At 44.3% G+C, this 14,577-nt stretch overlaps 1 protein-coding gene across 1 annotated transcript in view; it reads left to right on the plus strand.

Annotated features, from left to right (window-relative positions):
• The first annotated feature begins 4,984 nt into the window (after positions 1–4,984).
• LOC119195541 (chloride channel protein 2-like) overlaps positions 4,985–14,577 on the plus strand; it is a 34,732-nt gene continuing 25,139 nt past the window's right edge. The window contains exons 1-2 of the mRNA XM_062561626.1: positions 4,985–5,035; positions 6,125–6,242. Of these exons, the coding sequence (XP_062417610.1) occupies positions 4,985–5,035; positions 6,125–6,242 (169 nt within the window). The remainder of the gene's footprint in view (positions 5,036–6,124; positions 6,243–14,577) is intronic.

The raw sequence follows: 14,577 nt of genomic DNA on the forward strand, positions 1-14,577 counted from the left end.
AAAATCCCCCCCCCCCCCCCCCCCCCCGACCTAGGCCCACTTTGAACCATAACCTTTTAAAAGTTAAATAAGAATATTGATACCAACACTACTTGTGTCAGAATGTAATTATTTGATCCCAGATCCTAGAAAGTTATTGCTTGTTTACAGCTTGTGACTTTTTTCTTCAACTTATTAACTTGAATTTACTTTGATTCTAACACTGTCTTTCTATTTTGGTGTCAAATTTTAACATAGTGTGCAAGGTAAAAAGAAAAGAGTGGATTTTCATCATGGACAAAAGTCAATTTTCAATATATGCTCAGATTTTTGAAGGCTGTGTACATACATGTGTGTACATATTACACAAAGGGGGTTTTGTTGTTGTACTTTTACAGAATGCGTTGAATCCTCAGAGGCCCGCGTTCGGTCGGCAGCATCTGGCCCGAACCTGAAATGAGTTTGACACCCCTGCTTTACTGAATCCACAGTTCATGCCATATTTAGTGGTTGTAGTAATGTTTAAAATGTTTTATTGGATGATCTGCACTAAAATCATCTATCTCTTTTATTTTTATTTTATTATTTTTGCTATTACACTTTACTTTGTAAAGGTCTTCCTTCAATTAAAAACAACTAGATTGAGATTTATTTTCCCTCGTCTTTTTTTAACTACACTAGAATCCTGCACCCCACCCAGCTGTTAAAAAAGTAACTCAGTAACTTTTACTCTGAGTACACTTTTAATGAGCTACATTTTACTTTTACTTGAGTACATTTTTAGACTGGTAACTTTACTCAAGTAACAGTACTTTTACTTGAGTACAAAATTGCGTTACTCTTTCCACCTTTTAGAATTAAGCTTTTGTGAATTTAACTTCTTAAATAGTGGATAAAGCTTCTTGTGGCCATCCTGTGACGCGACGTCTCCCTTCAGTTTCCCATGTGGGATACCAGGGTGATCAACGCTCAGGGGAAGCTACTGTAAAATCCCCACACTAACGAATCGACCTCGACAGCAGCGGGAGTATCGAGGGCCGGATTTACCTCCTAAAGTTCACCTCTCGAGGGACGGCGGCGAAACCCCCCCCCCCCCGGAGACGGGACGAGAGGAGGGCGCCAGGTGGAGGGACATTTGTGTGGTTTCATTTGTGCCGGGTAATCATCACCCTTGACTCTACCCTCGGATTGGTCACTATTGTGAGCAAATTGCAAGTTTTATTTTGACGGGACACTAATTGTCAAAAACACTGAAATGCAGCAGACACAACAGAAAGGGGGGGGGGGGGGGGGTCTGTTTTTGCGTTCAGATTTCACAGAATGCGTACGCGGTGTCTCTTCTTCGCTCTTCCTCCGTCCAAACACGGTAACTTTGTTTCCTCGATGAAGGCCCAGTTCCAGCAAAGTCCAGCATTTCTGCACAGAACTTAAACTGAGAGATCGGCAGTGAAAGCAAGAAAAGTAAAAGTGCAAGAGGTGGCGTTAAAAAGTTGAGAAGAAGAAAGAGTCAGAAGGAGAATAGAGGTAGTGCCACATAAGCAGTTTTAGAGTTAACGCGTTAAACAACAGGCCCTTTATTTGTGTGCATTTCATCAATTCCAGGAACTATGGGTAAAACAAACAAGTGCCGTGTGAATGACTTTCTCATTAACATGAGTGTTGAGAAATGAAGCGTTCAGATATTACACAAGGTAGTCATGCCTCAGCACACACACACACAAACTCTGGTAGATCAGAGGATCCATACTTTCTTGTAATCGAATCATCTCCAGGAATCATCTCCAGGTTTTTTAATCCAAGCGAAGACAGTCAGCACGTACACTCAAGGTCACTGATGGATGCATTCACACACACAACACCGCGGTGGACACACACAGTGGACACACACAGTGGACACACACAGTGAGACACACACAGTGAGACACACAGTGTACTGGAAGCACATTGATGCCTGTCTTCTTCTGCACCTAGGAGCAGAAGTCTCAAGTGTTTGTGTTTTGACCTACATAGATTTGGAAAGTAGTTTTTGTCGAATGAAACAGGCCTTGAATCAGTTTTCCTGATTGATTATTTAAAGAAAAATGACCTATTATCTATTATAATAAAATCTATAAAAAGGAATGTAATTAACAATGGTTACCACTATGGTGGTCCCTGATATTACGGGGCAGATATGGATGTCACTACATTGCATCTAGAAGCATGTTTAGGTCTTCAGGACCACTGCTTCGTGTCAGGAGGTACTTCCTTTACAGTCAAATAGACTTTAGGGCGGGTCTTATTGTGATTGACAGGTTGCCACCAGAGTCGGTGTCTCTACGTCCTCTCACCGGGTGCAAAAACACTAAGAGGCTTCAAAGCGGCGGTCCACAAACCAAAGGGGAGCCGTTACCATGACAACAACCTATTTACAGTCCACGCTTCCCATGCACACGAACTAAAATGTCAGGAAGGAGCTCTTTGTGAAGTGATTTCCTCCATTATCCGAGTTTTTTAAAAATCCGGGGTGGGGGGGGAGGCGTTTGAGGAGAAGTGAGCTTCTCACGACTCGAGGACGCCGCCGATGGAGCTTCTCAACCTCACGTCCCATGCGTGGTTGTCTGACGGAACGAGGCGTGGTACTGACCCGAAGCCACAGCACGGCCCTGTATGCAGCGGCTGGTTCACCTTCTGCCAAGCTGGTGACAGGAAGTGCAGCCTGGAGGACTTGCAGGGTGATTTAAACACGTCCTGGCTGCTCAGAATCGCTCCGTACAACCAGTGCAATTAAAACATCCCACTTTTGGTTCAGTCTTTTTGAAGCTGTGGTTAGGGTTCAGGTTGGAGTCTCCGACACTGAAACAGATTCAACGGGAAACAAAGTGAAAATAATTAACGAGGAGATCTTGAGGATAAAATCCGGAATCAGAGACCGCGTTTTCCTCCTTTTTCATCTCGTCCGCAATTGATTTTCAAGGTTCTTGGAAAGACAAAGGTCCTCATTCATGAAACTTCCAGACGCTGCTTGTCACACTGACGAACTGTGAATGTAGCAAGCTCAATTTTTTATTGAAATTTCTTCCCATCCTTTGCTGTTTTATCGTCTCAGTTTCACAAAATGTTAATTGAATGAAAAAAGAAATGACATTTGGTGTAGCGACATGTATTCAAACAAAACAGTCGCTGAGAGGCTAAGCTATGGGTGTAGCGGATTGTGACGCGCTGTACCAAAGAAAAAGTCCGCTCCGATCCGATGATGCGTTTTGACAGGTTTACTGAAATATTAGTCCAACATAATTCGGTATGCATAACGTGCTCAAAGTAAAAGAAAAATCACAACGTAGCAAACAACAGCGTAGCAAACAACAGCGTAGCAAACAACAGCGTAGCAAACAACAGCGTAGCAAACAACAGCGTAGCAAACAACAGCGTAGCAAACAGCGGCGTAGCAGCAGAAAGCAATAGCGCCAATAGCGGTCAACAAATATTCGGCGTCCCAGTCACTCACCCTCTCTCTCTTTTCTCGCTACTTCCGTCTGTGCCTGCTATTAAAATCCGTCAAAAGGTTACCGCCCCCAATTGCGGTGATATGCAATTAACAAAACCAACAACAACCCAACCCAACCCAACCCAACAACCCAAGTGTCCCAAATATAAACCATTAAACTATTCCACTTTATTATTTTATATGAGTCAGAACGTATATAATAATCACCTTCGTGGCTCCTACATTTGGTGTGGAAAAAGGTGTTTTTGTATAAACATAATAAAGCAGTCCATGAACGTCTGACATGAGTTTAAAGAGAACTACAATCTCGTCTTTCTGACTCCTCTCAGTTTATTTTCGTGTAGAATAATGCAAAAGTCTCCACGAGGCAGACGGCCTCTGTGAGATCCTGCGATCATCGTCATGACGGCGTCGTGATGGTGTCGTGATGGTGTGCCGTCTGCAGGAGGCTCGCGATGAGCTGAGCTTCAACAGGCCGAGTGTTGAAGTGGCTCTTTTACCGCTGACATTATCCATAATGTGTATGTATTCCGTTACTCCCCAACACTGTAGTGAGTGCTAATAAACATGCGTGTTTTTCCAGCGTATGTGTGTATGCGTCATTCCACCGGTGTGCTGAATTCACAGAAAATGCATTGGCAGGGACTAATGATCAACAAGTGTGTGGCTGTTTAAAATAGTGAGGTTAAATGGTGAGGTCACATACTTGGTAACTTTCAGCCGAGCAGACCGACCCGCTGGAGGATCCAGCAACCCGTGGAAGTCTGTGCAAACGGTCTGTCTGAACCTCCTCTGCACCACTCGGCCGTTCCCAGTGAGATGTGGGCTTACGCCTCACAGAGAGAACAACGCACAACTTCCACAGCTTTCAGGGGCAAACGTAGCTCTGAGATATAGGAGATGATCGTATTGTACAAGCACCAAACAAAATGTGTGGGTGGAACACACGAGACATGGGCTGAATTAGTTCGTTTTTAGGGCCCTGGAGAGGCGTAATTTAGAGGCCATTCATAGGATTCAGCCAATAATGATTTCAGTGATGTCAAGAGAGTCGTTTTCAAATGAAAAAGACTGCAGCGAATCAAAAACATACTTGATTCATCCTGAAATCATTTGTTCTGATGACAAGAATGTCCAGAGTGGTTAATGATCATCCAGAGAAGTGTGGTGGAGGATAGATCCTACCTGGACTCAGGTAACTCACATCACGTGGTCTTATTGGTGCTAGTCCTGTTCACCTTATTTATATGTAAACAAAAAAATTCCTAAGTTCCTGGTAGTTTGATTGAGACCTTGTTCCAGGTGGGCGGGGTCGATTCCACCTTCGGAACCTGCTAAGTCCCGAGAGGCTTTAAAACGAAGAACCGGCACGCCATCTGAAGTCAGCGCCATGCGTTAACCACTGCTCACGCACCTCACGCACCTCACGCATACGAAGAGAGAGAGAGAGATCGGGGCTTCCTCTCACTTCCAAAGCCGAACGCGCGTCATCAAGCCGCCGGGCGGAGACGGGCAGCCATGGCAGGGGACGGGTCCGAACTGCGGCCGCTGCAGTATGAACAAACTCTGGTAAGTTGGACTGAACTTTGGCCGCCGGTCACATCGCGCGCCGCGTTGCCGCGTGGAGCGCGCTGTGCCGCTCCTGCGCGGAGCCGCAACGCGGCGCGCGGTGCCGCTCCGCGTGGATCAACAACAACAACAAAAAAAGCCAGGCTTATGTTTAGACCACATTTCGACGTGATTTTTAATACGGTAAAACTTCGTCCTCTACTTTGTGCTATAGAATTATCTTATAGGTTTAAAAAGAAACGACGTCCACATTTGTAAGTTTATCACCAATATTAAAAATCACGTTGAAAATGGGTCTAAAAATAGACGTCTTTTCAACGTCTACGAATAGACGACAATTTTCAACCTGTTTCGTCTCTTCAGGGTAATTTGAAAAAGTACAAGTTTACACTCTTAGTCACAGTTGTCCTGTCAACAGCCCTTTACAAGGACAACACATTTATTAATATCAGTATCACAGTAACACTATACATGTAACACCTTTCCTATACAAAAACAGAAAACAAAAATAAAATTCATTTTGGAAAAATAAAATATGAAATTATAAGTGCAGCAACAACATGGACAAGTTAGTTTAGAATTCTGTGTTTGTAGCCCATTTTTCAGAATCATTGCAACTTCATTTCAGATTCTGTAAACAGATCACTTGAATGGGGATAGTTTTATATAGTATATGAAATCAGCTCCGTCTCCCTGATCGTCACTCGATGATTCTTGTGTTAAGGGAGTTGCCTCAATTGCAGATTTCTCTGGTCAATGTGTGTTTATTCAATTCAAATTATTTTATTTTGTTCAACACGAAATGAAAAATCAGCCTCAAGGAGCTTTACAGTCTGTAATCATGCAGCATCTTGTCCCAAAACCATCACATCGGCACAGGTAAAACTCCCTTCACCTGGGAGAAACCTGAGGGAGAAAATGACCCTTGGCTTAGAGTCAAACAGACCTCAAAGTAGGACGGGGCTTAAATGTGATTGACAGGTTGACGAATACAGCGTCTCTACGTCCCTCATTCCAACTAACACTTGGTTCTGTGTTAAATTGAGTGTGCTCACTAATGCCCCCCCCCCCCCCCTTTTTGCTCTCCAGAAGTATGGCCACTACACCCAGGAGCTCGGGGCGTACACCAAAGAGGAGGCGGCCCGGCTGAGCGAGAGCGGCCAGCGGCGGCTGGAGAACAACAAGGGACGCTGCGCCAAGTGTCGCAGTGAGTTCCACCGCCAGGTCACCTAGGACACGGAGGACATGGGGGGGCTAGCGTTTTTATATATATATATATATGTACATGGTTGTTAATGAAAAACCAACTCTGCACATGCACGGAGCAATACTATTCGGCCCTTATGAGAGAGGGAGTGGTCAAAAAATTCAGCTGTATGGAAAAACGTTTCAATAGTGACATGACTCTTTGTGTCTGTTGCTGTGTGTGTGTGTGCAGCATTTAGAACTATAAGTGTGGTTGGGTGTGTTTTTTGTCTTAAACCGCCAATGCTCCAAGCTGCTCTCGCTGCTGATTTCATAGGCTCCCGCATGGATGGACAAACACACACATGCATGCAAACGCACACACGCATTGTTAGCAGCCGTGTCCATAAGGTGATGAAATATATACGCTGTCAGTTCAACCGCGCCGCTATGTCATTTAATTGGTTCCAGGACACACACAGCACACAAGACGCACACACGCACAGCGTTTCGCTTTAACAGGTGTGATGTCAGCAGGAGCTTAGCATGGCGCCACATGTTGCCATGGTGACCGTCAGGCACCTTAGTGAACAACAATTGCACACATGCTCTCGTCAGGGTAGGAAATTTATATATTATTTCGGGGGCAATTTTTGCCCCCACTGACTGAAAACCAGGGTCATTTTATGAAAAATTAGGGGCATTTTTTAAAACAATAACATTTAATCTTTTGTAGTTTCTCGTGTTAAGCAATATGTGAAGCAATTCTTCAGAACGTTTTCTTTGCATCCAATTAACAGCTTCCAGTTGTCTCTGTTATGGAGCGGATTACTCCATGCTTCTGTAAAAACAAAGAACAACACATTTGAACCTTCAACTGCAGTCTAAACTAATTGTATTTTACCCAAATAGAGGATTGGCTGTAAAGATGGCTGTAAAGATGGCAGTAACTTAGGAGAAATATCTCACTGACCGCACTCTGTCTGAGGTTAGCTAACGTTAGCTAGCTAGCAAACCTTTGTAGCTAACGTTGAAGGTGAATAGCTAATCTGAGCTATCCAATCTTAGCTAACTAACGTAACGGGCTTTTGACCCAGGCAGTTAAAGAATTTCAAGATAATTAGCACTTATCTTATCTTATCTTGATATTTTCGCTCCCCTTGATAAAGTCAGCAGAATAATTCGCGGTTCTGGTTGACAACAACGTTGTCAATTCGTTGTCGGCAAGTTTGAGTCCCTCGAGAGCCCTGCAAAAAGTGCGTGTGGTTCTCTTGTGGTCTTCCTCCACCCGAAGCTAATCTATCTTCCATTTTCATTCGGTGGTCAATGGGATTTTTTCTCTTGAACCAGAGATGGTGACGCGGGCTGCATTTGCTCTCCGTCACTCACAGGTCGGATTAAGAAGCGCTGCTTTTTACAAATAAATACTCTCCGCACACACCAGTTAAAGCAAGAATCAAGAAATGCAATGGCAACTGGACCGGGCCTTTACGGCTACGATGTTTTTGTTAACTAAGTTTTAATTATTGATGTCTGGGGCAAAATGATTCTTCTTGGGGTCATTTTGGCCCTTTGGCCTCGTGTATTTCCGAAGCTGGCTCTCGTCTTCTTTACCTTCTCTTTTCTTTCTTTTTCCATTTCGTCTCCCCCCGACCCCCGTCTGTAACACTCCGTCGCCGGCGTGATTGAAAAGTGATTGAAAAGCTGGATTTAAAATGGCAGACCAGAGAAGCTAACCGATCGGTGCAGGTGGGGAATTGCCACACTGGTGAAGGGACACACACACACACACGCACACAAACTCACACCAACACACACGCTCGTTAAGCGGTGACACTAACAGTGTTGCCAATTAGGCGGCGTGCCCTCTGATCCTTTCTGACACGTTGTCACGGACGTTTAACGAGGATCAGAGAATCTCAGCCGGATTGGAACATTTCTGAATTAACTTTATTTGACTGTAAAACAAAAACAACAAACAGTCTCTGGATTATACGTTAGGACGCACGTATTCGCAAGCCTTCGCCGCGGACCGCATCCATCAAGTCACCGAGGGCAGCGCAGCCTGGCAACCAGAGTCCAACGCACGCATGTCATTCACACACAGCTACCAGCCGTGTGTGAATGACATCTTAACATCCGCCCGATGTCCAACGCGCACACACTTTAACATACTTGTGTAGTTCCGCCATGTGTTCTGTGTACTTTCACTCACTTAATAGATCAAAGAGACTTGGGGCCACTGATCAATATTTGATTCAGTGCCACTCGGGCAGAGTGTGTGTCTGTGTGTGTCTTAGTCAGCACGCACACACGTTGTGTTGGCAGCATTCATTGATTTTTGTTGTCCGCATGTTGAGCCAAGATTGTTCCCATAGCGGGTTTAAAATGGTGACGTCATGTTTCGTATTTATGCAGCCGTTCTGAGGCGCCGGTGATTTTACAAAAATGTTTTTTGGCAACATTGGCAAGCAGAGACAGACACGGGTGTTTTTAAAAAATATATGATTTATTTTGTCATGTTTTATGCTTGAATTGAGGGATATTAAGTGATCCTTTAAGTATATTCAATTCACTTACTACAAATATATAACTTTCCATTTGAGGTGAATTCACCTTGAAAATCTGTTTTTAAGTGTAATTTAATTGATGAGTTCATAATGGATGCAGCGCTACACGCTCACCAAACTCAATCAAGTTTTAAATCATCGTACGAACACATGTGAGTTTAAAAGTTCAGAAAATACCTTAAAGTCGTAAAAGTTGAAGTCCAACGGCTTGAAACTTAAAAAGATGACTTTCTGCCATTAATATAATACACCAATAAAAGACGGGATAGAAATTATTTTCTTTTTTTTCATAAAATTGATTTATTTTCAGTTCATGAAGCAGTTCTGCTGTACGTCTGTCTGGAGATCCACGACCCGGCTTCATGTCTCTCTTTGCACAGACTTCAAGCTCCACTTTCATGAATCAATACGCTGTGTGCGATATTTTTATAATGCCGTCATTAATTGTTACTTGTTTTGCGTTGGCTCTCCCAGCCGGATTCCCTCGCTGTAAAATTGATTATCGGACATAGAAGGCTACAAATGAGTCGGTGTCCAACTCCCCCCCCCCACCCCCCCACCCCCGTGCCCTCTCCAATCCTTCCCTCCACTATGCTCTCTTCACTTCTCTCCCTGACTGCCATCCATCACCTCCACCTCCTCCTCCTCCTCCACCTCCTCCTCTCCATCGGGTACAATCCCTCCGTCTCCGTCCATCTGAGCCCCGTGTTGAGTTATTACTGTCTAACCATCCTGAACACACACACACACGCACAGACACGCACACACACGCACACACACGCACACACACACACACACACGCACACACACGCACACACACACACGCACACACACATTTCCCCATACTTTGCAGGTTTGTATCCCGACCTGGAGAAGAGTTTTTGATGACATTAACGTGTTTGCTGATGCATACGTCAGCTGATGTGACCGAGGTGATGCCGTTTGACTGTGTGTGTGTGTCCAACTGTGTGTGTGTGTGTGTGTGTGTGGCTTCATATTAATCAACGGCCAACATGACAAACCTCTGTGTCTCCACGCCAGAAAAAAGACTAACTCTTCAAGCCCTTCCCCTATTACAGCCCCCCCTCACCAAGCACTAATGGAAAGTAATATAGAGACCTCTGAAAGTGTGTGTGTGTGTGTGTGCGTCGTGATGGATGGTTCTGATTAGGCAGTGCAAGCTGCAGACAAGCCTGATGATCAATGTTTATTTTCTTCTCCTTAAAAACAGATGAATGTTCCATTGACACACACACACACACTCTCACGCTTGCACACACACACACACACACACACACACACACACACACACAAACACGCATCAGGTTCTTTCATCAACTGTGCGCAGTGTGTTTCGGCAACTTTCCCCCCTCTAGTCCATGAGAGACGGATGGTGTTTTTGCCTCATTTCACCACTTGAACATGTTTGTATGCATGAACACACACAGCAGATAAACGTGTGCATGTGCACCACACACACGTCTGTGCCGTGTTGGAACAAATGCAAATGAGGGAGATGCTCTGACATTGTTTCACACCACGGCATGAAAGTGCAAATTGAAGCGTGTTTGTGTGTCTGCAGAGCACTGCAGAACGGAAGTGCTGACTCTGCTACAGCGGAGATGGGCTGCGGGGGGTGGGGGGGGGGTAAAAACAAAAAGAGGGAGACAGAGAAACGGACGTTCGGATGCAGAGCGGAAAGGAGGAGGACTCGATGAGGGGAGGAAGGAGGGACTTAGGAACTAAAAAAGAAGCGGGGGGGGGGGGGGGGCGGGAAGGAATGAAAGAAAAGGGGGAGTAAAAAGGGGGGGGTGAATCCTGGAGGATTGTGGATTGATAAAAATCAACCCGAGATGGAGAAAGAGAAGCAGGTTCACTGGGCTTTCATCGGGGAAATGAAACGTCTTACGTCTCCCCCGTGTGACACACACACACACACGGACACACACACACACGGACACACACACACAGACACACACACACACGGACACACACACACACGTTGATGCACTCTCGCTGTCATCATCAGTGCCACCATCTGCCGTGTGTGTGTCCGTGTGTGTGTGTGTCCATGTGTGTGTGTGTGTGTCCGTGTGTGTGTGTCCATGTGTGTGTGTGTGTGTCCGTGTCTACCCGCCACCGCAGAAATGATGCAGAGCTAATTTCGGTTTCTCATTATTGTGTCCATGTTTTTTTCAATCATCATTTTGGGTCCTCGAATTTTCTTTTAATGCTGAAAGAAACATGCATGTCGGCCCGCAGCAGTTTATCTTTTTGACGTTAATTTCTTCTCACATGATGGACCTGGTGAAAAGCATTTTGTCGTCCTGGTAGTCCGTTTTAACATTTCATTAAACTTTTAAATACTCCAGTTAGCAGGAGCCTAACCGGAGGCCGGATCCATTTGCGCTTGAGATGCACTCGGGTCATCAACCGGCCTCTGAGTCACTTAGTGGGGAATGGCCCCCCGATTAGGCCCAATACGGTCACAATATTATATATTAATATTATGGTAAAAAAAAGTCCCCTCAAGAAACATTAAGCGTACACGTCTGACTGTTTGGAAGCGGTGGCAGAGGCTGCTTTTACACCCCCCCCCCCCCCCGTATATGTGTGTGTGTGTGTGTGTGTGTGTGTGCTGCACCTTTCCGCCTCATTAAGCAGACATTGTACTGCCGCCATAAGACAAACGCTGTGATTGAATGCAACACGCCCGTGCCCGAACATCTCATTTGCATAAACATCCCCACCTTTTTACGTCTCATTAGCACATACCAGACATTAACGTGGGGGGGGGGGGGGCGCTTCAGTTGTGGTGGAGATGGTGGAACTTTTTAGAAGCTTTAATGAATCTGTTGTAAAGCATCTCTCTTTATATAGAATAAATGGATGTATACAAACAAAGGTTAATAATATAAGTCAGTCAGTACTTTACCCTCTAACGCCGACTCCCTTCAAAGGGCTGCACGGTACGGCCAAAAATCCATATCACGGTATTAAGAATTCTGGCGGTATCCCGGTGTATCACCGTATTGCTTTTTCAAGTAAACACATTACAGTTTTTTTCGATTGCTAAACGACAGTGAGCACAACTGGAACTACATGTGCAAAACTCTAACTACAGTCTGCACTACCAACAGTCACCTGAGCTAAACAGTTCACATCACCTGCAAAACTCACTCCAAGCAACATAACTCTTAACACATGGCTCAAAACAGGCTCAGTGCAGCCAAACACTATGCACAACCCTCACTGAGATAACACACACTGTCACTCAGAACACACTGAGAGTAAAAACACTAGCATCAAACACCAAATACAGAAAATACTAAATTTTGAACAATTTCAGTGACTTCATAGAAAGTAATATTTTCTTCAATGAAAAGATTGACATTCTTTCACATGATTTATTTTATTTACATTTTTAGAACATAACAATTCTTTGAGATAAATGAAAATTAGCAGTTTGCTTCAATAGTCTGTACTGTAATTTACAGAATTACAGTAATGAGAAAAAAAAGGTAGAAACTAAAAGTACATACTTTAATTCTAACAAATAATTGAGGGGCTAATCCTGCCTCTCTCTAGCATCAGGCCACAGGTTTTCGTCAACATCACATCTAATGTTCTCTCTTGCCATGCACCTGGGGAAGAACCTTCTGGAGTGCCTTATCCATCCCTGGCAGTCCTCTGGACTTGTGGCCTCACATCCGGCACGCATGGCTTCCAAAAGAGACATTTGGTCATGTGGGTGGTGATCAAACACTTTCCACCTCCAGGCAGAGAAAAACTCCTCTATTGGGTTGAGGAAGGGTGAATATGCAGGCAGGTACACAACCATAAATCTGCGATGTGCTGCAAACCAATCTGTGACAGCGGCAGAGTGGTGAAAAGCAACGTTATCGCAAACTATGACAAAAACTTGGGGGTTTCTTACTGGCTCCCCCTGTTCTGCTGGCACTAGCTGAGCATAGAGCTGTTCTAGGAAAGCTATAAGCCTTTCTGTGTTGTATGAGCCAATGAGTGGTGTGTTGAGAAGCAAACCATCATTGGCCATTGCAGCACACATGGTTATATTTCCCCCCCTTTGGCCTGGAACCTCCACAGTGGCCCTTTGACCTATAACATTCCTTCCTCTGCGCCGTGTTTTGGCAAGGTTAAATCCAGCTTCATCGATAAATACAAATGAATGTGGTGTTTCCAGTGCTTCCACCTCCATTACTCTCTGAAAAACAGTAAGTGCACAGTTTACGTAACTGTAGTAATGCTAGTGGTTTTTTTACTGTAAATATTTTTACAGTAATAGCTGTGTATGTAACCTCAGACGTCTTACCTGGACATATTGGTATCTTTGCTCTTTTACCCGTTCACTGTTCCTCTCGAACGGTACAGTGTATAACTGTTTCATTGTAACTTGGTGTTTCTGTAGGACTCGAGCAATAGTTGTTGTGCTGCACTCTATCTTGAATCTCCCGCAGTTTTATTGCATTGTTAACAACCATGTCAACAATAGCATTTTCCTGCGCATCTGAAAATATTTTTGCTCTTCCTCCTGTTGGGGGCAGCCTTTGGGTCCTGTTGTAAAAATATATTTTACAGTCAAACTTACTGTAATATATATTTGTGTAAATATTCCATAATTGCAATACAAAATAAATTCCTGTAATGTTTTCATTTACTGTAAGGATGTAACTCTCACCTGTTTGTATGATGGAAAATTCGCATTACAGATGCCACTGTGGATCTTTGCAGATTGGGTTGCAACCTCAACCCTGCCTCTCTCAATGAGAGACCATGGTTCACGACATGGTCTATAAGTGTAGCCCTTATTTCATCTGAAATAGCAGCTCTTTGTCTTCTTTGTCTCCCTCCACGAACCCGCCCTCTCCCTGCCACCCTTCTCCCTCCACGAACCCGTCTTCCTTGTTCCATTTCCAAAATTAGTCTTTCTGGGCTTTACCTGTGTATATATATATATATATATATTTTGTGTGTGTTCAATAACAAGTCTAAAACAAGACACCTGCTTAGCCTTTCAGCTGAAATTGCAATCAGCAGTGTTTGAAAGGCACAAGGCTGAAATCTATTCTGTTTTGAATGTGTGGTTCACAGTTTTGACAGCAGTGTGTTAGCATTTGAAAAAAGTGCTGTAAATCCACAGTGTTGTGCAGGTTGTGGTTAAAGTCATGGGATAAGTGTGTAGAGTTTTGAAAACTGTGTTCAAGCAATGAAAAATGAACTAGAGTTTGGTCCACATGAGCTGCTGCTGTGCAGACTGTAGTTAGAGTTTTGCACATGTAGTTCCAGTTGTGCTCACTGTCGTTTAGCAATCGAAAAAAACTGTAATTCATGGACCCTGAAAAGGACCCGGCTCCTCGCTGGCCAACTTGCTCGTGTAGCCTATATTTCGGGTTAATAATAAAACAATTAAACGGTGCTTCGGTTCTGTGGTTCACTTAAATTTCCACTTCCCCAAAACATCTCCGTTGAACGCTTCCTCTCTTTCACAATAAAAGCACCTACACCAGCACTAGTGCAATAACAGCTTACACTCGCAACTGGCACCTGAGATAGCTTGTTAGCGTGTTAGCTTGTTGTGGCCGCAAACAGCTGTTCGCCTCTCGAATGGCCGGCGAGTTAGCGTATTAGCTAGTTAGCATGTTAGCGTGTTAGCTTGTTGTGGCTGCTAGTGTTGCCACCAGAGGCTCGACAGACTTTGCAATAAATCGTTTTCTGATCTAACGTAACTTACGTCGGATTTTCCAAAAACAAAACGGACACAGCTCC

This window comes from Pungitius pungitius, chromosome 3 (assembly GCF_949316345.1).
Source record: "Pungitius pungitius chromosome 3, fPunPun2.1, whole genome shotgun sequence".
Classification (NCBI taxonomy): Eukaryota; Metazoa; Chordata; class Actinopteri; order Perciformes; family Gasterosteidae; genus Pungitius; species Pungitius pungitius.